Here is a 24,223-nt window from a genome sequence, read left to right as displayed (position 1 = left end):
GAGTTCCTTTTGCATCATGTTTCTCTAACTCTGCTCTGAAATTTGCCCACCCACTCATCCTTGGTAATAGGTTCAGTCATGACAAGATAAATGAGCCCTACAGAGTGTCCGTGTCCAGGATCCCAAAGGGTTGACCGTGAGGAGCATCACATGTATTTTAGGCTGCTGAAAGGAGAAGAAAGGCAATGCATGTCTTTCTAGTCCCCATTTCCAATCCAAACTCTTCCTTCCAGTTTGACCTTGTAAACTGTTACTTTAGAATATGAGCATAGTCTTCATGGAATTGTGGGAACAAAATCCCAAATAGATTTCACAGAGTGTTGATCATTCTTGTCTTTTGAAAGTTTCTATTTGGAGTTGAACTTTTTTTGCTCATTTCCCTCCTTTTTCTTCCCCCCAGGATTTTGCCTGGGTGTTAGGAATAGAAAGCATTAATGCCAAATGTTGTCCACTTACAGACGAGTCTTTTAGGAAGAAGTTTAGTACATTTCTATGTGGCGACCAGACACCGGTTTCTCAGTATCTGAGAGAAAGAGGAAGGAAGATGAGAGAAAGACAGAAATATTCCTGTTTCCCACTCCCATTCCTCCAAGGATATAATAATCTGCTTTTTTTTCTTGTCTTTTTACAACCTCTTCAGTGCACACCTTAAAGCCCCCCCCAGCTCTCAAGTTTGGTTGGACTCGGTGGAGATTTATGGAGTTAGGTGACTACTAGTCCAAAACACAGTTCTTGTGCAATCCCAGTGTTTCTGTTCCTTTCCCCAAATGCCCTTGTCATTTTCTATTACTCCAGGATGCATAAATAAGAGAAAATGTCCTTTATCACTTGAATATTATTCCAATGCCACAGCACCAAGGGGAGGTTTTTCTCGCCGCGGGCATTCCAGGTGCAAGGAATTCCTTAATGTTATAGAGTCTCATGAGCAGTGCTGGGACTGAGTTCAATCTCCTATTCAGAACCTCCATGGCTTTGTCTTTTAATATAATTTTCCTTCCATAGAATAAAAAGAATAAATAAATTAGACCAATGCCTTCCAGGCATCTGGGATTAAGCTGACAATTGACCAGGAGTAAAAAGAGTTCACGCTATTAACATACTCAACTTTGCAGGCTTTAAAACTTTATTTGACTCTTTGTGCAAGCAAAATTGAAAAGTACTGGCTTCAAGATCTGCTTAGAAGAGCAGGTAGATGAAGGGAGCTTCGTACAGGCTCTCCTGCTTCATCAGGAAGCTCTGTCCTCCCTTCTTCATCCCTTCAGGGGAGACAAGAGGGTGAGATTCGACTCCTAAACACATCTCTGTGCTTGTTGTTTAAATGTCTTGCATAGTCAGTGAAGAGAAATGAGGATTTTTTGGTGGGATTCACTACAGCTCTTTTTGTGTGTCTGTTAGGACTGATGGATAACACCCAAATTTTTTAAACCTATTTCAGGAGGAATTTAGGTTATGAAATTCCCTTCTCCACTGCCTTTGTTCTTTTCTATTACTGCACTGTGCACAGATAAGTAGAGTATCCCCTTTCATCTGAATATAGTGTGGCTCAAAACAGAGTTTAACTGCGAGAGAGAGAGCCATGTTTCCTGAAAACAAGGTGCTTTGAAGCTGAGCTGGTTTTTTTTTCTTCATAGTAGCTAGTATGTGAATATGGGTTTGGCTTTGTGCTGAAAATGGTGTTGGTTACACAGGGATGTTTCATCATTGCTGATCAGGTACTTAATACAAAGTCTAGGCCTTTTCTGCTCCACATCCCACCCCATCAGTGAGTGAGCTGGGGGTGCATAAGGAGTTGGTAAGGGAACACAGACAGGACACCTGCCCCCAGTTCACCCAAGGAATATTCCAGACCATATGACATCATGCTCAGCAATAACACCTGGGGAAAGAAGAAGGAAGAGGGGGACGTTCAGGGTGTTGGTGTTTGACTTCCCAAGTAATGGTTATGTGTGCTGGATTCCTGCTTTCCTGAGGATGGCTGAACACCTGCCTGCCCATGGGAAGTGGCTGATGAATGAATTCCTTGTTTTGCTTTGCAAACATGGCTTTTGCTTTTCATATAAAACTGTCTTTACCTATGAGCCTTCTCCCTTTTACTCTTCCAGTTCTCTCCTCCATCCCACTCTGGGCGAGGGAGTGAACAATTATGAGAGGCTGAGTTGCTGGCTGGGGTTAAACCTCAGCAGGCACATATGTGACCATCTGACTTTAGGTACCCAAGAAATTTTCATTTTGCTGTGGGAGGCTCCTGTTAAAGTTAGATCATCTCCATAGGGCTTCAAAATGTGATCCAGATAATTCGTCAAGGATTTGGGAAAAAACCCAGAACTCTTCAGCTGCAGTTTATGACAGTTTTAAAAAGACAGGATTTGGCTTTTATGCAGTTCAGATATTTATAGGATAGAGATTTATGACAAAGGGCCATAGATCTATCCTGAATACGGAGGATGAGAGTGAGTGTAGAGGGTCATAGCCAAGTTCACTGGGCTGGGATCTCAAGACAACTCTGATACCTGGTGACCTTCTCCATGAGGGATTCAGTAGGATACAGAACTATCAGAGTCTTCAACTTTTTGGTCTTGGGCTGATGGACATGACTGGACCTGTCCTGGCATGATGGGACTCTGTGCTCTTCCCCAGGCAATGGTCACATGTGCCAAAATAACCATTGCCAGAAAAACTGAAATAGTTTCATCCATTCTTTCCTCTGCAGGAGGGGAGGAGCTTCAGATTGGGATATCTCAGTTTGCCACCTACCGAGGTTCGGATGTCAAGGTCCAAATTGGAGACTCGTGGCCACAGATCCAGGAGCAGACAGACCATGGTGTTAATGTGACACTTCCAGCCCTGGCTGCAGGGTGGCACAATATTTCTGTCACCATCAATGGTATCGCTATTGCTTCAAACAGGTGAGTATTTTCCTTATAAACTTCATTCTCCATCCTATTTGGTGTTTTAGGGTTAATCTGAAAAGGAAGGCAAGAGTTTTTCACAAACACCTAACAGTGAATTCTGCAGTGTGGTATAAAATTATGAATAATTATCAAGGCATTTATTGATCTGTGGAACCCAAGTCAGCAAACTTCTAATGCTACTCAATTAACTCCCCTTGGATCAGTAGGAGGCAGGAGAGAAACATTTTAGAAAAAAACAGTTGATTTGATGAAAAATGCATATTCAGGCAATCAAAGGTATTCATGGATTCAGGTCAAATGCAGATAAATCCTGCTGTAGGAAAACAGCAGAAGAAAAGAAACACTTTTCATCGGAAAAACAAAAGCTAGTTTGAACAATAAAAAAATGCTTTGTTTGGAGAATTTTTAAATGATGCTATTTCCATCTTTTAAGGTGACACTTCAAGTTCATACCTAGATAAATGTAATATAACTGAATTAAAATGTGGGGGGAAAACCAACCTGAAGTGGGGATGTAAGAATGCATTCACTAGCAGCACAGTTTTAATCCTCATCCATGGCAGCTGCCAGGAATGATCCTGAAACAATGATATTGGGAGAAATTAGCTGGTTTTATTGTTCCTAAACCAACCTAAGCTGCTTGTAGCATTAATGAACTTCAGGAGAAAATTTGTGGTTGGTGTGATGACACCCACCTGGTGCTGGAGTCTCTTAGCAGCACCCTCATTTCTTCTCCAGGGATAGAGTGGAGAGAGATGGATCATCCCAGGAGACAAGTCTGATTTCTGTTGGGCTGGATTGCAGGATTGGGAAGGTCCCTTTCTCTAATGGATCTTTTTAGGGAAGGGGGTGTTTCTAAAGGAGGATGGTGAGGAGGAAAAATAGATGTAGATGAGACAGAAAGAGAGGTACACCTTTATTTGAGTGTCTTCAGCAGCTCATATCTGGGCTTCCTCTTGTTTCAGTTAGTTACTCTACTGTCTGGTGGGAGGAAGTGAGGAGAGAAGGCAACAGGGATGTCTCTTCAAAGCACTTGCATCTCCTGCTGGGGGTGTAGCTACAGTGGGATCTGTTTGCCAAAAAAACCCTCATTCCTGATGGGTTTTTCTTTTGATGGGCAATTCACTTACACCTCGTGGATTAAATTTGACCCACAGGTTGCCAATTGATAAGAGAGTGTTTGTGACAGACGTAGCTCAAATGTGTCTTTGCCCACAGCAGGAGGGTTGGAATGACATGATCTTTAAGGTCCCTTCCAACCTAAATCATTCTATGATTTTAAACCACATGAAAAAATTTGGAGTGTGGGGTGGTCTTGTTGCTTGTGGCATTAAACCAAGGTGATGTGACAGGTGAGCGTTTGACTTTCCAAGCTAGAAAGAGCTGTTAGAAAGGATAGCAGTGTAGCAGGAGAGTAAAATATAAAAATATCCCCCAAATCCTTTCTATGTTTCTTGTGTTTTGCAGGACTGAGCTGTTAATCCAGTACCTCTCTGAGGTCTTCAGCGTGGAACCGTGTTGCGGCTCCTTTCTGGGTAAACAGTGTTGATACATCTGCAGCCACTTATGGAGGTTAAAGGGATCAAGGGCACAGTTTTCCTGCAGGAATGGAAAGTGCATCCCGTTTCACATCAGTTTAAATGAGGGTGCTTTGAATCTGTGACCCTTTATTATGCAGACATCAACAGGCAGACAGCAGCAGTCTGGAAATGTGGGATTGTAGTGAGCATCCCTCGATCTGGTTGGTTGGCTCAGGGCTCCCTGTGCTTTGAATCTGATTTCCCCAAGTGTTTGCTCATGTATCCTTGCATGTTCCCGTTGGGAAAACAAAGCACGCCCACACCTGGCTCATCTGTGCTGTTTCCTTCAGTCATTTCGCCCTCATCTTTCAAGGTTTTCCATGTGAAAGTTAGGTGGGAAGCAGGGTAAAATTGTGGTTTGAAGCAAACAATAATTTCAAGTGATCCCAAAGGGGATGTTCATTTTTGTTGAGTTGTAAAAAAAAAAAAAAAAAAGCCCTTTTTAAATGTTAATTTTAATCAAAAGTGAAATATTTATTAATCCTGTTCCAAGCTTTTAGACACTGGAAATAATTTAAGTGTGTTTGAGAGCAAAACATCACTGAATTAAAAAAAAAGTTTTACTTTAAATCTTAAAAAGCAGATTTGGGGTGGTTGATTTATTTTGTCATTTGGCTGGTGGTGGGGGAGAGTTGAATCCCTGTAGTGAATTTTACATGAGCCTTTAGAAATGCTTTTATAGAAGACAGAGAAATTCTTATGCTACAACCTCAGGTCCTCCACAGATTGCTCTCCCAGGCTCACAACACATTTAAAGACACAAAAATTCAGAGGCTTTGTGCTACGTGATTAGTTCAATACTTTGTGAAGTGCTCAAGCCTTGAAAGATGAGAGAATGGATAGAGCTTGGAGAGCAAATCCTATAAGTTTTGAAGATTAAGACATACTAAAAAAAAATAATAGAAGCTGTACCCTTCTTTTCATATTTAATGGTAAATTGAAAATTAAATAAGAACTGATTAACTTTTTGGTTGTGCCTTTATGAATGGCTTAAGCTGAATTAGAATCTCATTGCTGCAAAAAGCACCAGTCCTCCCCCCTTTACCTCTAGTCTTTTGTTGTCTCTAACACTAGTGTGGGCATCTGGATTAAGGATTTGAGCTCACTCAGAAAGAATCCCATCATAAACCAATATTTTGCAGGCGGATCATGGGAAAAGGAAGGGAATGGGCTTAATGGATAAAGAGGTTGAAGCAAGGCAAAGCAGTGGGAGTACCAATAATGAAAGGAAGAGGGAGAGAGGCTTCAGGTGGGCTCTTTACTGTGAAGGTGGTGAGGCCCTGGCACAGGTTGCCCAGAGAAGCTGTGGCTGCCCCATCCCTGGAAGTGTTCAAGGTCAGGCTGGACAGGGCTTGGAGCAACCTGGGATAGTGGAAGGTGTCCATGCCCATGGCAGGGGGTTGGAATGAGATGAGCTTTAGGGTCCTTCCATCCCAAACCATTCTGTGATTGTATGAAATTTGGAACTCTGCCTGAGTTTGAAAGTAGTCATTCCTATGTTTTGCTTCCCTGTAGGCAGCAGGACCAAACCATCTTCTCATCTACTTGTATGGACAGTCCCATTCCATGAAGAATTCAGTCTCAGTTTACTCTCTGGGGTCCTTTCACAGCAGCTTTCTCCAGATTTGTAGTGGCTCTTTACTGTCATTTACTGCCACAAGGGTCCCTGGCTACCTGTTACCTCAGCCTCTTGTCCATGTAGGATTATCCTGATGTACAGTTGCTTATTGTCTCTAACTGTCCTATCCAAATAAAAACGAACTTTATTTCTTATTCCATTCACCCTGGCTAAGACAATCATGCTTATCAACTTTGTCATAGAATGGTCTGGGTTGGAAGGGACCTTAAAGATCATGGTTTGTGGTTGTTCACGGACAGTCATTAATTCCTTTCCTGCCAATAATGTCCTTCTTCCTCATGTTGTTTTACTCCTAGGTGGAACACTGCTCACAATCTCTGGGGTGGGCTTTAGCCAAAATCCTGACCTGGTTTCTGTTTCAATGAACAATCAAACCTGTGCAGTTACTCACTTGGAAGAAGAGATAATTTGGTGCCTGACCCCACCAACTGCTAATTTGTCTGATGAAGATTCACAAGACATCTCTGTCAGAGTAAACGTTGTCATCAGCAGCAGGTCACTTCAGTACTCTCTCTTGGCCAAAAGGACCACCACCTTTAACTACCAAAGAGCTTTGACTCCCCTTGTTACTGTTGTTGAAACAGAAACCACAGACAGCAGTCTACTCTTGAGCATCCAGGGGATAAACATCACTGGATCTGTGGCTAAGCTTGGACACAGTGAATGTCAACTTGAGTTTCAACGTGGCAACAAGTCTGCAATGTTTTATCAGTGCTCTTTGTCACTGAACAGCCTGGAACCTGGGATTTTCCCCATCCAGGTTGTCCACAGGCAGCTGGGATATGCCCATGTGACAGCAAGGCAGCAGGTCCTTACAGTAACTCCACGGATAACCTCCATATTCCCAGCAAAAGGATCAATCTGCGGTGGGATGTTGCTCACTATATCTGGCATTGCTTTAAAATCCAGGAGGAATTTGGTACAGGTCAGCCTGGAGAGTAATTATTCCTGTGAGATCCAGGAGTCTGATTACAATGCCATTAGTTGTGTTGTCCTTCCAGCTTCACATCCTTTGCACTCTCAGGGGCTGGCTGAGGCATCCCGGGCTCTCAGTGTCACAGTGACTGTCAATGGGGTCAACAGTGTGTGCCTTGGGGAATGTACACTCCACCTCCATGAGCAGTGGACCCCTCTGGTACAGTTGGTGACCTGGAAGACCAATGGGACACTCACCTATGTGACAATCAAAGGACAGAGGCTGGCCTGGCCAAGCGACAGCCCCCTGGTACGTGTGAACAGCCACACTGCCTGCAAGGTGACTTTCTGGAACGAGACCATCATCGAGTGCCAGACAGCCTGCCTTGCCCCAGGGGAGCACAGCATTTCCATATCCAACAGGAAAAGTGGGAATGCTTGCTTTAGGGAGGCATCGAGGGTCCTCCCCATCCTGCCTCAGGTGGATCGGTTCTACCCACAAAACTTCAGCACCAACGGGGGAGGTCTGCTCACCTTGGCGGGCTCAGCACTGAAAGGGCAGAGAACAACTTCTGTTCTCATAGATCACCACCCCTGCCACATCCTCAGTGTCACCTGTGCTGCTCTCCAGTGCACGGTGCCTCCGGGTAACGGCACCAGAGCTCTGAGTCTGAAAGTGGATGAACATTTCCATTACCTTGGAACAATAAGTTACAGTGAGGAGTTTACCCCAGCTTTCCTTTCACTTGTTGCAACTGGTCTCCTTCTAACGATGACAGTGTCACGGGTCACAGAGAGGGACACCCTGAAGGTGTTTATTGGAGACTTTGCTTGTAGTGGTGTCACCATCACTGGCTCCATTTTGCAGTGCTCAGCTCCTCTGCTCCCTGTGGGTGAATATCCTGTGCTGGGCCTGGATATCCCCAGGGGCTGGGCTTCCTCCAACCTGACCTTCACCTCTCAGCTGACAGTGACAGCTGTGAGTCACAACTGGGGTAAGTCATGGAGGGTGTTGCGTGAGGGACTGCAGTGACAGGCTTTTTTGTCATGAAAGCAAAAAAAATATGAATTAAAAAAATTACTTTTATTGACAGTAAGGATCTGTCTGAAATCCCCTTTTCTGTCCTTTCCCAAGGTGGCTTGAGTGGAGGAGCAGTTTACCTGTATGGAAGTGGGTTTTCCCCCGGGAAGACTTTGGTCACGGTCTGTGGCACCACCTGTGAACCTTTGGCCAAGATGACCGTGACTGAGCTGAGCTGCCTTGCCCCACGCTTACATGGTCAGTTAAAGCACAAAACCTGTCATTGTGTTAAAAATATATCCCCTAAAACCCTAGCTTGGCCCAAAAAAAGGGGTACCAGTGTGTCTCATCCCAGGAGAACAGAGAGCAGCCCTGGAGAAAGGAGGGAAGTCAACACAGTGTTGATGAAGTTTGGACTTGATGATCTTGGAGGTCTTTTCCAACCTTAATGATTCCACGATTCTATGACTTCTGTTTTTTGATCTTGGGCTGAAGATAGATGGTGTCAGGGTGAGTTTTTGTGTCAATGGCCATGGACGCTGCACTAGATCCACCATGTGCCCGTGGTGATGTGTGCTTTGTGAGTGTGCATGAGATATGCACAACAGCAAGGTTTCCTTGGGGCAGTTATTCCTTGGGAAAGCTCTCTCACGTAAAATGTGCCTGTGGACTGTAGGGTTGGGTATCTAAGCATTTCTTGGCCATCATGACTATTGTAGCTAACTGAATGCCCTTAAATGCCTTTTCTTCTGAGGAAATGGCCTCAAGGTGCACCAGGGGAGGTATAGATTAGATATTAGGAGTTTTTTTTCACAGAAAGTGTTTCCAAGCATTGGAACAGAGTGCCCAAGAAAGTGGTGGAGTCATCATCCCTAGAAATGTTCAAAAAACATGTAGTTGTGATACTTGAGGACATGGTTTAGTGGGGAACACGGTGCTGGGTTGGTGGTTGGACTTGATCTTAAAGGCCTTTTCCAGCCTTTATGATTCTACAGTTCTGTGGCCCCACACATTTTGTGTTTTGGCTACATTGTGGGAAAACCTCAGTGGGGTAAAGGGCTGGGAGGAAAAGAGAGAATGACTGGAAGAGTGAACAAATGATGTACCATGGCCAGTTCCTACCTTTAGAAAGCTGGAGATGAGGATTTGAATTCCTTGAGAGCAAGATGGGAGCATCCTCCTTAACTGGAGACTGGCAGCATAGGATGAATCCATGATCTCCAGCTTTCTCAAAGAGAGAAATAACCCTGCCTCAGCTTTGGAGCAAGCTCTTCAAAATGGGCATTTTCTGGGACAAGACATGCTTCCTCCCTTTCCTACTGGAAGCACAGAATTAGGGTCCTAAACTCTGCAAAAGGCAGGATTTTAGGATTCTTAAATCTTATATGAAACATATACCATTCCCCAAATGCTGAACATGGAGCACTTTGGTGCTTGACTTCTTGGTGGAGTCCCCATCCTATGTCCAGGAAACACCTGGACATGGCACTCAGTGCTCTTGTCTCATTGACAAGGTGGGGATCAGTCACAGGTTGGACTCAGTGATCTTGGAGGTCTTTTCCAACCTAAATGATTCTGTGAATCTGTGATTCCAAACCTTGGAAGTGCAACACTTCAGCCCCCTTCACAGCTCTGAAGCTTGGAGAGCATCTGGAGGTCTACAGAAATATTTGTTGCTCTGTGACCATCCAGAGATCCAATGATCATGTGATCAAATCATCAGTCATCAAAGATCCATGACCTCTTATCCTTTATGGACATGGAAGAAAGGTGTCAACTGAGAGTGTCCTTCAGGGTGAGTTTCCAGGGTTTTGCTCAAAGGCATGTGGAATCTCCATCCTCCAAAATAATCAGAAGTTGACTAAATTAGTTGCTGAGAAACCAGTCCAATGTGAAATTTAACATTCTTTTGAACAAGAGTTGTGAAAAAAGGCATACAGGTGTTCTCTTCAGCCTCACTTATTCCAAAATTCTATATTTGCTGATGTCATTTTGAACAGTTTCTTTCATAGAATCACAGAATGATTGGAAGGGACATTAAAGATCACCTAGTTCCAACCCCTACCCACGAAGAATGCTAACAAAAATGTAAGGAAAAAAATCCTGGGGCTTTAAAACCTAAGCACAAGCACTCAAAAGGAGACACCAAGAAGTCAAATGGGCTCAATTTTCTTCATTTTAAGCAAGATCCAGGCACAACTCACAGAACTGCTTGTTGTTTTAAAAAGAAAAAAGACATGGTGGTAGAGTGCTGAAAAAAAATTATCAGAGCACAACACAGCAGTCCAGTTATTGCAGGGAGAATAGCAAAATAAAATGTGATCAAATTGATCCAAAGTGTGAAAACATTAATAACTGTGTTCAAAATTCACTGAGTGGTTGGTGGGAGAGGGAGCCTGGGGAAAACCATCTCACAGGCAGGACCACGATGCTTATTCCTGACACTAGATGTCAGTAAGGGAATGCTGATCGCTCCTTGTGTTTTTGAGGAGGAGATGCAAAGGATGTGTCGCCTCACTAACCAAAGGCAGAGTTATAATCCCTCTCTCCCCTGCCCTGGGTTTTGCAGCCTTGTCAGACTCACCGGCTGAGTTGCAAAAACGTTAATTAAATATTTACAAGAAAATATCTTTTTTTCTTTCCTTAAAAAAAAAAAAAAAAATTCTTTCCAGGCTGCTCAAATCTGTGTTTGTCAGGCAATTTGAACACTCTGAGACAGCTGTATTCAACCCTTGCACATTTACATCTGGTACAGGTGAATCTGCACGTAGAGGAAGATGCTTTCCAGAGAGTATTCCACTTAATATTTAAAGAGTCACCCCCACACCACTACATTTAGGGTAAGAGTGGATGTGTTAAGTGCAGTTAGTCCAGCCTCACCTCATGGTTTACACACTGCTGTTTGCCCGAGGAATTTTGCCACTTGGCACTCACACATCCAGTGCTCAGACCTTTCTTTTACTGTCTCATCCATATGGGAGGGGTGGCAAAGCCAATTCAGGGATGCAGGACCATGAACCATGAAGGAATGAGAGGGGTAGGTCTGTGGTGCCCCAGGGCCCCTTCGGTGGCTCACCCAGGTTGGACGCTCGTGTGACATTTCCTGGCTCTTATCGCCCAACGGAGTGATGTGAAATGAAGAGTTTAAGCTGCATTTCTTCTGTTACTATGTTCTATGAAGCAGAAACACCTCCTCTCTGGCACTGTGGGATGTCAGGTGGCAGCTGCCTGCCCTGGGGTTTCAGCACTGGGTCATGTTGTGTCTGGCCTGCTTAAGATTAGAGATGTTCACGTGGGAATCCTCAACTGGTTCCTGTAGATCCAGAGGGCAAAGCTCTGCAAGTAGGAAATGTGACTTCTTTCCCATCGAACAGGCAGTTTTCTAAGAGATGAGGAATTCCTGGGCTCAGCAGGATTCATCCATAAGACCCTGTCCCACAGGGTCTTCCTTAGGAATGGGTGTTGAGCAGGGTCGCAGCAAGGTTTTGATTTGATCATTGATGAGAGCTGGGCATGTTCTTGCTGAGATGTGCTCAATCCAGAGCACAAGGAATGGGAGTGCAAACCTGGACTCGTTTATGGAAACTGTTGTCTTTTGAAAGATGCAGAAAAATCGGTGCAGAATAGAGCTAAAATATGAGTTTCATCCCTAAAGCTTAAAAAAAATTAAGAAAATTAAATAAAATTAGCAAAACCACATGGCCTTCAAGGAAAACCAAAACAAAGAGAAAAAACTGACCCATGAGTCTTTAAAGGTTTGGTAAGGAGAGATAATTGACAGGATCACCAACACAGAAAGCATTCAAAAGCTGTGTAGATGTAGCACTTGGGGACATGGTTTAGTGGTAGGCTTGACAGTACTGGGGGAATGGTTGGACTTGATTTTAGAGGGCTTTTTCAACTGAAATGATTCTATGATCCTGAAAGCTCCCCCCTTCTCTTTATGCTCATGCTGAAGCACAGCTGATGAATGCAAATACAGCTGTGGGTTCTGTTCAGCTCAGGTTAAATTTGCAGAACACGTGGTTAATGCCTATGGAATTGAATTGTGCTCTTGTGAAAGATGGGGAGACTGGTGGGAAGCTTGAGGCAAGTGAGAAAATAACTGAACATTCCTCTCAGGTGATATTAGGGCAGGTACCATATATAAATTTTGCAGTAAGCCAGTACCTGAGATTGTATGTTTGATGTTGGGGTGAGGGTAAGGAAGGCACCTTTAAAAGGAGTTGAACTGATAAGATCCATCAAGGTAAAAGTTGAGCCTGATTGGCCTGGTTGTGTCAGCGTGCTCGGGGGATAACAAGTCTGGCTTTAGGACTTTTTGATGTAGCAGCTCTTGGGATCTTTGTTAGCAAGTCCTGAACCTACCAATTACCAGATTCCATTGGTAAAAGCGGACTTTTAAGGATGAGGATTTAAATTAGAGGCTAGAAATGAGGCTGGTTGAAAAGGATGAGAGACGTGGGTTGGTGGAGCTCTTTGAGTGGGGCAAGAGGAGAGAGTGGAGTTAGTTTTGGTTGTAACAAGAAGATGCACTGGGCCAGGACCCAGGGTGACCATAGCCAGAGAAATGGGGTGATTTGTATGAGGAAATGCAGAAGAAATCAAGAAGACATGTTGTGGCAATTGACACCTCAGTAGTAGTCAGGGCCTCGGATGTTTATTGTGGGCATCAAACCAAGAGATCCAAAGGGTCCCTTCTGTCTTTCAAATCCAGAAATGAATTAAGAAAGGGGGGGAATAAAGCATATTGATTACATGGCAGGAATGTTCTGACAGTGAGATCTATCAGGTAGTGGAATAGAGGCTTGAAAGCCACCTCTTGGGACTTCTGAAACTTGGCTGTGCGAAATGAATGTCTCCCAGGGAGCAATTCTTCATAGGAAGAGGTTGGACTCGATGACCTTAACAAGTCTCTTTTTTTCTTGCCCTTTTATTAACTTATTTTTTTTAAATCTCTGTCTTCCCTATTAAGAACATGTTAATGTTGTGCTCCACAGTGAGTGGTGGATAACTGGGAATGTGTTGTTTGGCACCAGGACTCCTCGGGCAGTTCTTCAATCAACCCACAGCTGCCCTTGGAACCTCCTGTAGGTTTTAGCCTCATCACATGTCCAGCAGTTGTTATTAAACAGTGACCCAGAACAAAGCCCCTGTGCTGAGCAGCCCAGGATACTGGATTAAGCCAGAGTACCCCTCAAAGGCAGGGTTGGGGGCAGTTGGTCCCTAACCCGTTACCAACATGCAGAGATTTGGCTGCCATTGTGTCTGATCTCAAAAGAGAAGCTGTAAAGGGCTGAGTGCTTTTATCTCAGCCATGGGATTGCAGGTTTTATCTTGATAGGGAATATAAAGCATAAAGAAGCTTCATTTTGGGGTTTGAACACTAACCAATTAAGCAAGTAGAAGAACTGTGCCCCAGAACAGGTAGAATATCCTTTTAGGATATGCTAAAAGTGTGTTGAAATCTTTAGTTGGTATTTTTTGCTGCTGTTGTGGCAGCAGACAATGACACCAATAATACCAAGGGATATTTGTGTTTCATGGTCAGAAGAAGGAGAATTGAAAGGCAAAGACATCCTCCTAACTGAGAAAAGATATTAAGTCCTCTGGGAGCAGAGGAATAGGGGGACCTTGGAGATCCCCAAAGAAGGAACAGGAAAAGGACATAATCTCTAAGACTAGTGTCTCCATCAGCTGGACAGATGTAGGGTGTGGAGATGAGATTCTTCCCTCCTTCCACCTGAGAGAGAGAAAGCAATTCTAAGTTTGATTCTGGGGCGTGTAGATTAAAAAGGGTTTGCTGGGATTTTGCTTTTATTAATCTCTTTATAGCCCTTTGTAACCATGTTCTCTAACTTATATTTTATAAATTAATACCTTTGTTTGCCTGGTTTGAGTTAAAGATTATTTCAGCTATTGGCAGGATGTGAGGCTCTGTATTTCTACAGGCATTGGGATGAGGGCACTGGAGCAAATCAAAAATGCCCAATTTCCACATTTTGGGAGTATCCAAAGAGTCACAGGCTGTTCTTCTTCTGAACTCTAAGGGCTGAGCAGGAAACACCTTCTGGTGACCTACATGAGCCAGGCAAGTTGTTTGACAGCAGCAAAATAGTGAGGAAAATAGTCAAACAGTGGGATTCTATGAGTAATTTTCAACATTCATCCAGAAGTAAGAGTTCCACGTAGGAAAATTCTAATGTGTTTTTTCCAAGACCAAAAAGAAAACCAAAACCTTCCTGCAATAAATTTGTTCTGCTGCAGGTTGTTGCAAAGGCAAGTTCTTTGTAGCACTTAGTTCTCTTGGGTGGTATTTATTTGTCAAAACACGGATATCTAGTGCTTAAAATGTCCTTGGAGTGGCAACCTGGCCTCAAGAAAGGCACAAGGCTTTTGTGGGAGACATAGAACATCTGAGGTGGGTCTAGACATAATTTCTGGACAATAAAAGCAAAATATAGACATGGTGCCATCATTCCTTTAAGCTTCTCTGTCTATTCCTCATCCTGTTTAGATGTAGGTCTTCTAGGCAGGGATTGTGTTTGGCTGTGTTTGAACGGGTGCTGATCAAGAGAATTGCCACTGGATTTGGGGAAGAAAAGGGATTAAGCAAATTGGAAAATTTGTGAAGATGTGGTTAACCTTTTTTTTCCCCCCTCATTCTAAATCCAGAGAAGAAAAATACAGTAGAACTGTGAATTCTCTGAAGTTCAGAGAACATGAAATGCTAGATTTTAATATTTCAAAAAACACCTGAAACATTAAACAGTTATAAACTCTTCAGAAATACCCCATATGAAATAATCATTCATAGCAAAATGTGCTTAATATTTTAACAGAGGAAATAGAGCATTTTCATATTTTTACAATTTCAAACCACGTTTTTCAGAATTGCTTAGGAGACAAGACACTCATTGACAATGACACTTTCGCAGCAAACAAGATACCTGTTGAACAAACTGGAACTTAAAAAAGCAAATAGAAAAAAATCTTTTTTCATAAATTCCAATTGATTGCAGATTCCTGATGCTTGAGAAACACTCTTGGATACTACAGCACAGACTGTTACACTGTCCACAGACCTTTTCAGGAGTTCATTACAATTGTTTGGTTAATTCAGGACTACTGAAAATTCTCCAAAAGTCAGGGTTTTGAGAGAAACAGTTTTAATGTCTGTCATGGTTTAAGGCTTGAAGGATTCCTTTTTAAAAATATTAAACCCAAACATTTCAATTTAATCTGAACTTCAGTAAGACTTTCTAATACTTTTATTTTTTTAGCATTTTTTTGTCTGGATTTAGAATAAGAAAACCTAATTTCTGTTCACAAAATCAAAGAATCATTTAGGGTGGAAAATACCTCCAAAATCATTAAGTCCAACCTGTGACCAATCCCTGCCTTGTCACCCAGCCCAGAGCACTGAGTGCCATGTCCAGTCATTCCTTGAACACCTCCAGGGATGGGGACTCCACCACCTGCCTAGTCAGCCCCTTCCAATTCTCTTGACAACCCTTTCCATGAAAAAATTCTTCCAGGTATTCACATCACTTGTCCATTAAATGCATCTCAAAGAAAAACAGCTGCTCCCATTACACTTTTCACCACATCCACTGAGTCAAACTGGGACCACATCTCAAGATCCCACCTTGCTCACACCAGTTCCCCAGGGGCCCTCCAAGCTCTCTCAGTGCTTCCATGGAACCTGTTTCTGGATTTCAAAGTTGCAAGAGACACAAGGTTGTCACGTCTCCTTGGTAAAAGATTTGTGCCCTATGCCTGGTCCGTAAGCCATGGTCTGTCTTCCCCAGAAGAAATGTCCATGCTCTTATTTAATCCCTTATGTCATCTCCTCCTGGACAGAGCAATTTGATCCCAAAGACCATCCTGGTGATCAGCACACAGAGGAGGTTATGTGCTTGCTCGCACAAAGGAGCAGCATGAAGATCTGCTCATCCTTGAAAAGGGTGCACCTAAAGACAGGCTGGGTGCACATCAGGAGTCAAAGTATCATGGAATAGTTTGGGTTGGACGGGACCTTAAAGTTCATCTAGTTCCAACCCCCCTACTGTGGGCAAGGACAGCTTCTATAGTGACACAAGTCAGGAGTAAAATACGCTATTTGGGTTATTTCTTCCCTCTCCTGTCTTTGCAGCTTCTTTGGCCACTCTCTGTGGCCTGACACCTTCTTCTGCCGACTGCAGAGAAGACAGAGCCACCTTCATTGAATGTGATGTCCGAGTCACAGTGGGTCCCCACCAGCAGAAAGGATCTGTGTCCTACCTCTATGTCTGTGAGGACAGCCCCCCTCAGTGGCACCACAGGGACACCACCCCACCCCAGAGGTGTTTTGCTGGACTCTTTGCCAGGTTAGTGCTGTATCTCTCCAACAGCTGGGTAACTCCATCCATGAATAACATCCCACAGAGGTTATTCTACCTTTTGCAGAATTGGCCCCTGCCAAATGGTGGACTGAAGGATCAAATTGCAAGGGAATGACCTGAAGTTGTGTTGGGGAAGTTTAGGGTGGATATTAGAAAAAGTCTCTTCCCCCCGAGGGTGTTTGGGTACTGGAACAGGCTTCCTAGAGACATGACTACAGCACAAGGCTGCCAGAGCTCAAGGAGCATTTGCACAATACTCTCAGGCATGTGGTATTAGGGATGGTCCTATGCAGGGTTGAACTCGATGATCCTTGTGTATCCCTTGTGGATCCCTTCCAACTCAGCATATTCTGTGAAATTCCTAATTCTTAGGTTGATGCCAATAGAGCAATTTAGCCTTGAGACCACTAGAGAGCTCCGCTGGGTTGTGAAATTCATTCCTTGTGCCTATCAAAGCATCTCTACCCCCCTCCTTCCCTCCCATCTTTAAAGTGTTTGAGAGACATCAGAAAATCCATCTCGTAAACAGCCTGCTTTGTTCCTTCTTAGGTTTTAATATTTATCTTCTGATCCAAAGCAACATCTGGTGAATGCCAATGGGAAAAAAGATTAGGCATTATGAAAAGCATAAGCCTTTTTTTTCCTACTTTTCCCCCCCTTCTTTCCCCCCCCCCATCCCCATCCTTCCTCTCTCCAAGCAGTTTGCCAAGTAAAGAGTCACAGAGTAAATTCATCAGGCTGTGCAATATTTGCTCAGCAAGGGTGCTCAGGCACTTATGGCTCAGGCTTTGCAAATCCAAAGCCAAGTTGTCCAGGAGTATAATCTGGAACTGTTGTCTTTGATGGCATAGTAGGGATTTATACCTGCAAGGCATTTACTTCCAGGAGTAAGAGGATGTCTGAATTAGGGAATAAACAGACAAATCATAGAATGGTTTGAATTGGAATGGACCTTAAAACTCATCAAGTTCCAACCCCCTGACATGGGCAGGGACACTTTCCACTGGAACAGGTTGTTCCAAGCTCTGTCCAACCTGGCCTTGAACACTTCCAGGGGTGGGACATCCACAGCTTCTCTGGGTAAGCTGTGCCAGTGTCTCATCATCCTCACAGTAAAGAATTTCTTCCTAATACCTAACCTAAATCTCCCCTCCTTCAAATTAGGGCCATCCCCCTGTGTCCTATCATTCCATGTATTTGTGAAAAGTCCCTCTCCAGCTTTCTTGTAAGCCCTCTTTTAGGTACTGGAGTGAGATGAGCAAAACTTTTCAAAAGTTATTAAATAAATAGAGAATTAGAATAGTGCTGCAATGCACTGCCCGTGATTTGCTGGACATGGTAAACCCACTCCTGGCTGCTGCATCTTGCCACAGTCCAGGTATTTCAGTGGAATTGCAGAGATTTGGTCCCCATTCCTACCTGATCCTCACATCAAAGCTGGTGGTGTGAATCACAAGAGGGAGTTCTGGATACCCAGCATTCCTCAGGAGAAAAAAACAACTGGCATTTATTTTACAAAGACACAAATTGCATAATTTTTTTAACCTGTTTAAAAATATAAAAAGTAGAAGTCTAAAAATGAAATTAATTAAAAAAAGGAAAAAAATTATTTTCACAGTTACAACACCTACCTTTCAGTCAGTCTGTCATTTTCTCCCCATCATTTTTTTAAATTTGACTTAGGTTTCATAAGGTCTGGACTTAAGAAAATTCTTGTCAGTTTTGAGAAAATCATTATTAGGGAGAAAGAAATTATTTTCCTCTTGAGTGGAAGGAAGACAGAATTCTGCCCTGATCTATACAACTGGCCAAGTGTCCAAAGTCATACTGTGCACTGGTAATGTCCTGTAACATCCCAGGAAATGGGGAGGACAAGAGTAGGGAGTCCTAGAGGGGAAAAAACCCCTGAAATTTAACTGATTTTGGAAAAAATCCCTGAAATTTAACTAATTTTAACTAATTTTCTTCAACCTCTTTCATATTGTCATCTTTATCGTACTCATGCTTGTCTTTTAGTTAGAAATTCAAACCTGGGCTCCTGAGTAGTTTTCCAGAGTCCTGATGTTTTTTTTTCTGGTGTGTCTATTTCTAAACTGCTTCTTGCTAAAGGGAAGCAGGGACAAAGATTTGTTTGATTTCAAATGAGTTTCCTGATTTGAGAAGTCTGGGAAGAAAGAGAGAGATTTAAATCATTCAAACTGACCTTTGTCAGCACTTCTGAAAACTTTTTATTCCACATTTCAGTTCAGAAAAATGTTTCATTTCAAAATATTAATGAAATTTGTACAGTCTTAGAAAACTAAAGTGTTCCAACCAGAAAAGAACTATTTGGCAAATTCCTGAAGTAATACACATTGATTGCTGTAGTTAATAATAATGACTAACAATGATAAAAATATATATTAATTTAAGTTCTGTGCAAATGCTCAAGAGTTAAGACATTTGTGCCAGGATGGGGACAAAACTACTGAATTAATTCCTGGTTGAAGTGCACATTGAATCTCTCCCATTCTTTCTTACGAATTTTATAGAATCACAGCGTGGTTTGGGTTGGATGGGGCCTTAAATCTCATTTTGTTCCAACCCCCTGCCATGGGCAGGGACACCTTCCACTATCCCAGGTTGCTCCAAGCCCTGTCCAAACTGGACCTGGACACTTCCAAGGATGTGGCAGCCACAGCTTCTCTGGGTAACTTTTTACAGCGGTTTAAATAAATCTTTTCCTTTTCTAGTCTGTACCACAGCCCATCCTTTATGAACACACAGTGGCAAAAGCATTTTCCTTAGAAGAGTTGCAAGGTTTGCCATTAACAACACCTGTATCAATATACATTCCTGAATTCTCTTTAATAATTAATTCCTTTTATTACTTTTCCTTTAATCACTGCAATTTGTTGACAGTTTTCCAGCATCAGTGTTTCAGGATGTGGTTACATGATGACAGGAGGGAACCTCTCTTTGCTTACAAACAAAGCTTGTTTATTGAAAAAAAACACAACAAAACCTCCCAAACATAAACAAACACACAAGCAAACAAAAACGTGAAAACCACTCAAAGGTCCTTGTATTGCTTTTAATGTCTGGTAAATTGGGCCCATGCCCTGCATCTAGCCAACTACCACCCCCTTCTGCCTTTGAAACTGTTGGTAATTTAAAAGATGCACTTTTTTCTCGGAGCATTAGAAATAAATACTCTGCAGTTTTGAAAGATAACCCAGTCCAGTGGATTACTGTACAGGACAAGAGCATTTCTCCAAGTGTTGCTATCAAAGGCAAGTGCAGTTCCCTATGGCTGGATTTTGATTATTGATGCAGCAGAGGGAAAATTCTTTTATACATAAAAAAAAAAAAAAGTAACTGTTGAAGGGGTTCAGCAGCTTGCAGAGGCCTTTTTTAGTAGTACTTTAGTAGTTTCTGATGTGGCTGCTTCATTTAACACTTTAATCTTCAAAAAAGGTCAAAAAAAGCATGGTCAGAGCAAGGCTTTGTCTGTAGAGCAAGCTGCTGCATCCAGCATGAAAGTTTAAAACCTTCAGGGTCATCAGACCATCCTGACCATCACCCTCCCAGCAAAGCTCTGAGCCTTGGCTTTCCAGCTGGTCAGTTTTGGTAGAACTTTGGTCAAGGGAGGTGATTCTCCCCCCCCTCTACTCCAATCTCATGAGGCCCCACGTGGATCACTCTGTCCAGCTCTGGAGTCCCCAGCACAGGAAGGACATGGAGCTGTTGGAGCGAGTCCAGTTGAGGCCACCAAGATGATCAGAGAGATGGAGCAGCTCTGCTTTGAGGAAAGGCTGAGATAGTTGGGACTGCTCAGCCCAGAGAAGAGAAAGCTCTGGGGAGACCTCAGAACACCTTTCAGTACCTAAGGGGGCTCCCAGAGACCTGGAGAGGGACTTTGGACAAGAGCCTGGAGTGACAGGACAAGGGGAAATGTCTTCACACTGAGAAAGGGTCGATTTTTACCAGGTATTAGGAAGAAATTCTTCCCTGTGAAGGTGGTGAGGCCCTGGCACAGGTTACCCAGAGAAGCTGTGGCTACCCCATCCCTGGAAGTGTTCAAGACCAGTTCAGACCAACCTGGTGTAGGGGAAGGTGTTCCTGTCCATGGCAGAGACTTGGAATGAGATGATCTTCAAGGTCCTTCAGACCCAAACCATTCTATAATTCTAACTCTGACACTTTAGCAAATCCTATTATATAGGAACCTGAAGACCTCTGAAAATCCTGGTCCTGCCTCTCTGATCCTTTATTTTGTTGAGTAAATCGCGTTGTCCTTTCCTGAGAGAACTCTGTCCTTTCTTAGCTATTCAGGAAAGTGATGTAATTTCTGAGTCATGTTGGTGTTGCTATCACTCATCTCCTTTCTGCCCTTCTTCCTACAAGTTGCAGGTATGTGTCTGGTTGGTGGGGTGGGGAGAGGAGGGAGAAGGAGCAATGGTCAAAGAAGGAATGAAAAGTGACATTGGATTATCCTGTCCTGAGCCAAGGCCTGCGAAAATAAATTTAGAAGTTTTCCCCTCCTTTTGAATCATACAGTCATTAAGATTGGAAAAGACCTCTAAGATCATTAAGTCCAATTGTTAATCCAATACCACCATGCTTGCTAAACCATATATTGAATCCTATAGCTCCCCATAATGAAACACTACCAAACTCAGCAACTTTCAGCAGGAAAATCAAGGAAAAAAAATTTTTCTTTCCCACTACTTTTTCTATTACTTCTTCCCCCTTTGCAAGGGGAGCCTTTGGAGCAAATGTCTGCTGGTATAACTGGCACATATATCGAATCTGCTTAGTCTGGGCTGTTAAGTAAGTTTAATTAATTTACTAAGTTAATGTTCCAATGTTAGCAACAAAGCATCGCTGCAATCAGCTGGGTAGCAGGAATTGGAACCCCTAAATGAGCTCATTTTTTCACAGTTGGAATTAGGGACCAGTTAGCCAGTTGTGTGGTTTTTCCAATTTCTCCACTTGCCCTAGGGGAGTTGCAAGTTATTCATTCCCCATTGCTAAGTGTGAGTAAGATGGGGAGGGGGGAGACAGGAGCAAACCCTACTCCATGTAGGAGTCCATCTTTGATCCTAACACTGCTGATTCCCTCGCTGTTGTCTGCACTTATCTCCCTGCCTTGGTCCTAGAATGGCATTTGCTCCTGTTTTTAATAGTTTGGGGAAGCAGAAAAGCATCACTGAGAGATATTTACTGCATGTATTTTCATCCTGAGTGTGTGCAGATAAAGGGGGGAAAAAAACAAATAAACAATAAAAGAATGGAAACAAAATTACAGAAATTTGCAAAGTTTGACAAATGGTGGCCAGGAGTTGCCACAAGCTAATGGCTTGCAATGATTAATAAGAGTAAAAATAATTGCATTTCATTAAGATTGATGACACCCCATTTAACCTCCCTTCTCGTTTCAGCCCTAAAGTGGAAAGAGATGAAGTTCTCATCTATAATAGCTCCTGTAACATTACCATGGAAACTGAGGCAGAGATGGAGTGTGAGGGAGCTAATCAGCCAATTACTGCCAAGATTACTGAGATATGGAAAAACTGGGGCCAGAACACTCAGGTATAATCAAATCTTTTTTACAGACTGATTCAAACAGCTTAAAATTAAATTTGTAATATTGTGTACATTTAAAGGGGGGCAAGAAAAAAAACAATTTAGGCTGAGCAGCAGCAATATATAATATTAAATGCTTTCCAACTTTGAATAGCAGTTCTAATGCAGCACAGCTGAATTAATGGTTAACTATGGTTAATCATGTATTTTATGAGACATAAATGAGCTTTACCTTATTTTCTGGCCAATATATATATTTTTTAACACTCTCCTTTTTTATATGAATTCAATTCTGCTTTAAAAGTGTTATTTTCTGTTGAGCAGAAATCTTAGCCATGAGGTGCAGAGTTTCAGCTCTCTGGCACAGACTTAGAATTCAGCATTTGTGCAGCTCTGGTTATATTTGGGTTTTGCTTCTTTTCAGTAGCTGGAGGAAAATGGGACAGTCTTCCCAGTGCAATCTGTGGGTGTAGCAAGAAAAAAAGATATATGCAAAGAGCTGATGACAAAAAGCTGTCATTCTAAACTACCAGCATTTCTGTACTGAAAAATGTTCATTGCAAATCTAAAATGTACTTTTAGAGTCCTCACAGTTTTGCAGAGTTTTTGGGGATGTTGAGCTGAATACTGGGTTGTGCCACCTGTAAGAAGAAATTCAGAGGGGCTGGATATTTGCTGAACACCAAATGTCCTATTGTCACCATCCTTTCCTAAATGAACAACTCCTGAGGAGTGGTTTAGACCCACCATGTACAGAGCAGTGTCAGGGGGAATAGTTACACACCTGATTTATGATAAAAAACAAATGCTGGTTTTTATCTATTAAATCAAATTATCACAGTCTTTTTAGTACAGTTAAAACTTAGGAAACTGAAGTTGACCATCAATGTTAAAGCTACCACGGGAATTTTTAACTCTATCTGCAATGTTCCCTGTATCTAAGGAACTTAAATTTAGTCTGCCACCCCAAAAGTATCTGCAGTGTCGTGGCAGAGTAATTTTAGTGCTTTTTCAGCATGAGATTCTCTCTCTGATTATTCTATATCTGACCTATTCTATAGGTAGGAGTCTCTGAACACTTCCCCTGTAAATCTACATTACAGGAATATATTGCAGCTGAGTATCCTAAAACACAATTGCTTTCCTTCATTCTGTTAAGCCTGTCCTTGGTCTGTGAAGGAATGTCACATATAGCCTGTTACCTATTAGTGTTTGTTTGCTCATCAGCCCTGCTAATTATTGTGTCAGAAACATGCCCAGCTAAGGAGAAAATCAACCCCAGAGAAATTGCTAGTTGGTTATTGCAGGAGGCCAGCAAAGGGAAGAGATATTTTCTTATATGAATCCTTATATTCATATTTTCCTTCCCAAACGGGATAAGAGCATCTCTACAGCCCCAAAGCCTGGTTTGGAGCATTACAGGGGCATTACCTGCTGCAAGTTGTGATCTGAGCAGCTCAGCTGTGTCACAGGTCCTGTAGAGGATCACAGGTTGTCTTTTGGCTTTGGAGGGAGCAAGAATAGGAAAAGGTAGCAAGATTTGTCCCTGCTATGGTTTCCTGCTCAGAGTAGGGAAAATCAAGGAAGTCCTAAGTGTCCTGAATGAACAAATTCGTTCAGAGCAGGATGAAAACAGCAGCACTTTAGATCTGGGATTTGCCGCTGCTTAATGAACCCAGCGGGCACTTGGAATCATTTTATCCCTCTTCCCAAAACTGGCTTGGGTGAGCAGAGGTGGATGGGTGGGGAGTTCAGATAAATGGTTTCAATTTTGGTCCCTTTCTAGCTGACAGCATCCCGTTAAGATTTACGACCTGGTGCAGCGTTCGCCTGCTTCACTGTGGAGGTTTAAATCATGTCATGGGAACTGGCCTTACCTTTCTAGTGGAAAAAATGGTCCCCAGGTTCAGCACTAAGCAGTGAAATGCATTAATAGCACCACGTGCCTTAGGATAATGGTGCTATTAGCAGGCAGCACAACTCTGTGTACAAGTAATGGGGCTGCATCTCTTTATAATAACATCTGGCACTCCTATTGCACGCTCATGCAAGGATCTCAAAGCACTCCATAAAAAATGGGCATGATCCATGGCTGTTCCCAGCACAGCTGCACTGCTCAGTGATTTCTTTTCTGCTTCTTCTTCTGCCAGCTGAGGGATGACAGGCTGAGAACACAGCCCAGGTGGGCTTTGTGGGAGGGTTTG

At 42.8% G+C, this 24,223-nt stretch overlaps 1 protein-coding gene across 9 annotated transcripts in view; it reads left to right on the top strand.

The window, feature by feature from the left end:
* PKHD1 (PKHD1 ciliary IPT domain containing fibrocystin/polyductin) overlaps positions 1-24,223 on the top strand; it is a 260,769-nt gene that overhangs the window by 39,159 nt on the left and 197,387 nt on the right. For all 9 annotated transcript variants that reach the window (XR_007908532.1, XR_007908562.1, XR_007908540.1 and 6 more), the window contains exons 31-36: positions 2,711-2,906; positions 4,380-4,447; positions 6,428-8,041; positions 8,182-8,325; positions 16,223-16,436; positions 21,875-22,025. Coding sequence is in view for 5 of the 9 variants with exons in the window: in XM_051812579.1 (XP_051668539.1) it covers positions 2,711-2,906; positions 4,380-4,447; positions 6,428-8,041; positions 8,182-8,325; positions 16,223-16,436; positions 21,875-22,025 (2,387 nt within the window). In the remaining 4 variants the exon portion in view is untranslated. The remainder of the gene's footprint in view (positions 1-2,710; positions 2,907-4,379; positions 4,448-6,427; positions 8,042-8,181; positions 8,326-16,222; positions 16,437-21,874; positions 22,026-24,223) is intronic.

This window comes from Manacus candei, unplaced genomic scaffold (genome assembly GCF_025592945.1).
Source record: "Manacus candei isolate 608988 ecotype Guabito, Panama unplaced genomic scaffold, ASM2559294v1 h1tg000007l, whole genome shotgun sequence".
Taxonomy (NCBI): Eukaryota; Metazoa; Chordata; class Aves; order Passeriformes; family Pipridae; genus Manacus; species Manacus candei.
Note: the sequence above shows the minus strand (reverse complement) of the source record. Positions and strands in the feature narration are given on the sequence as shown.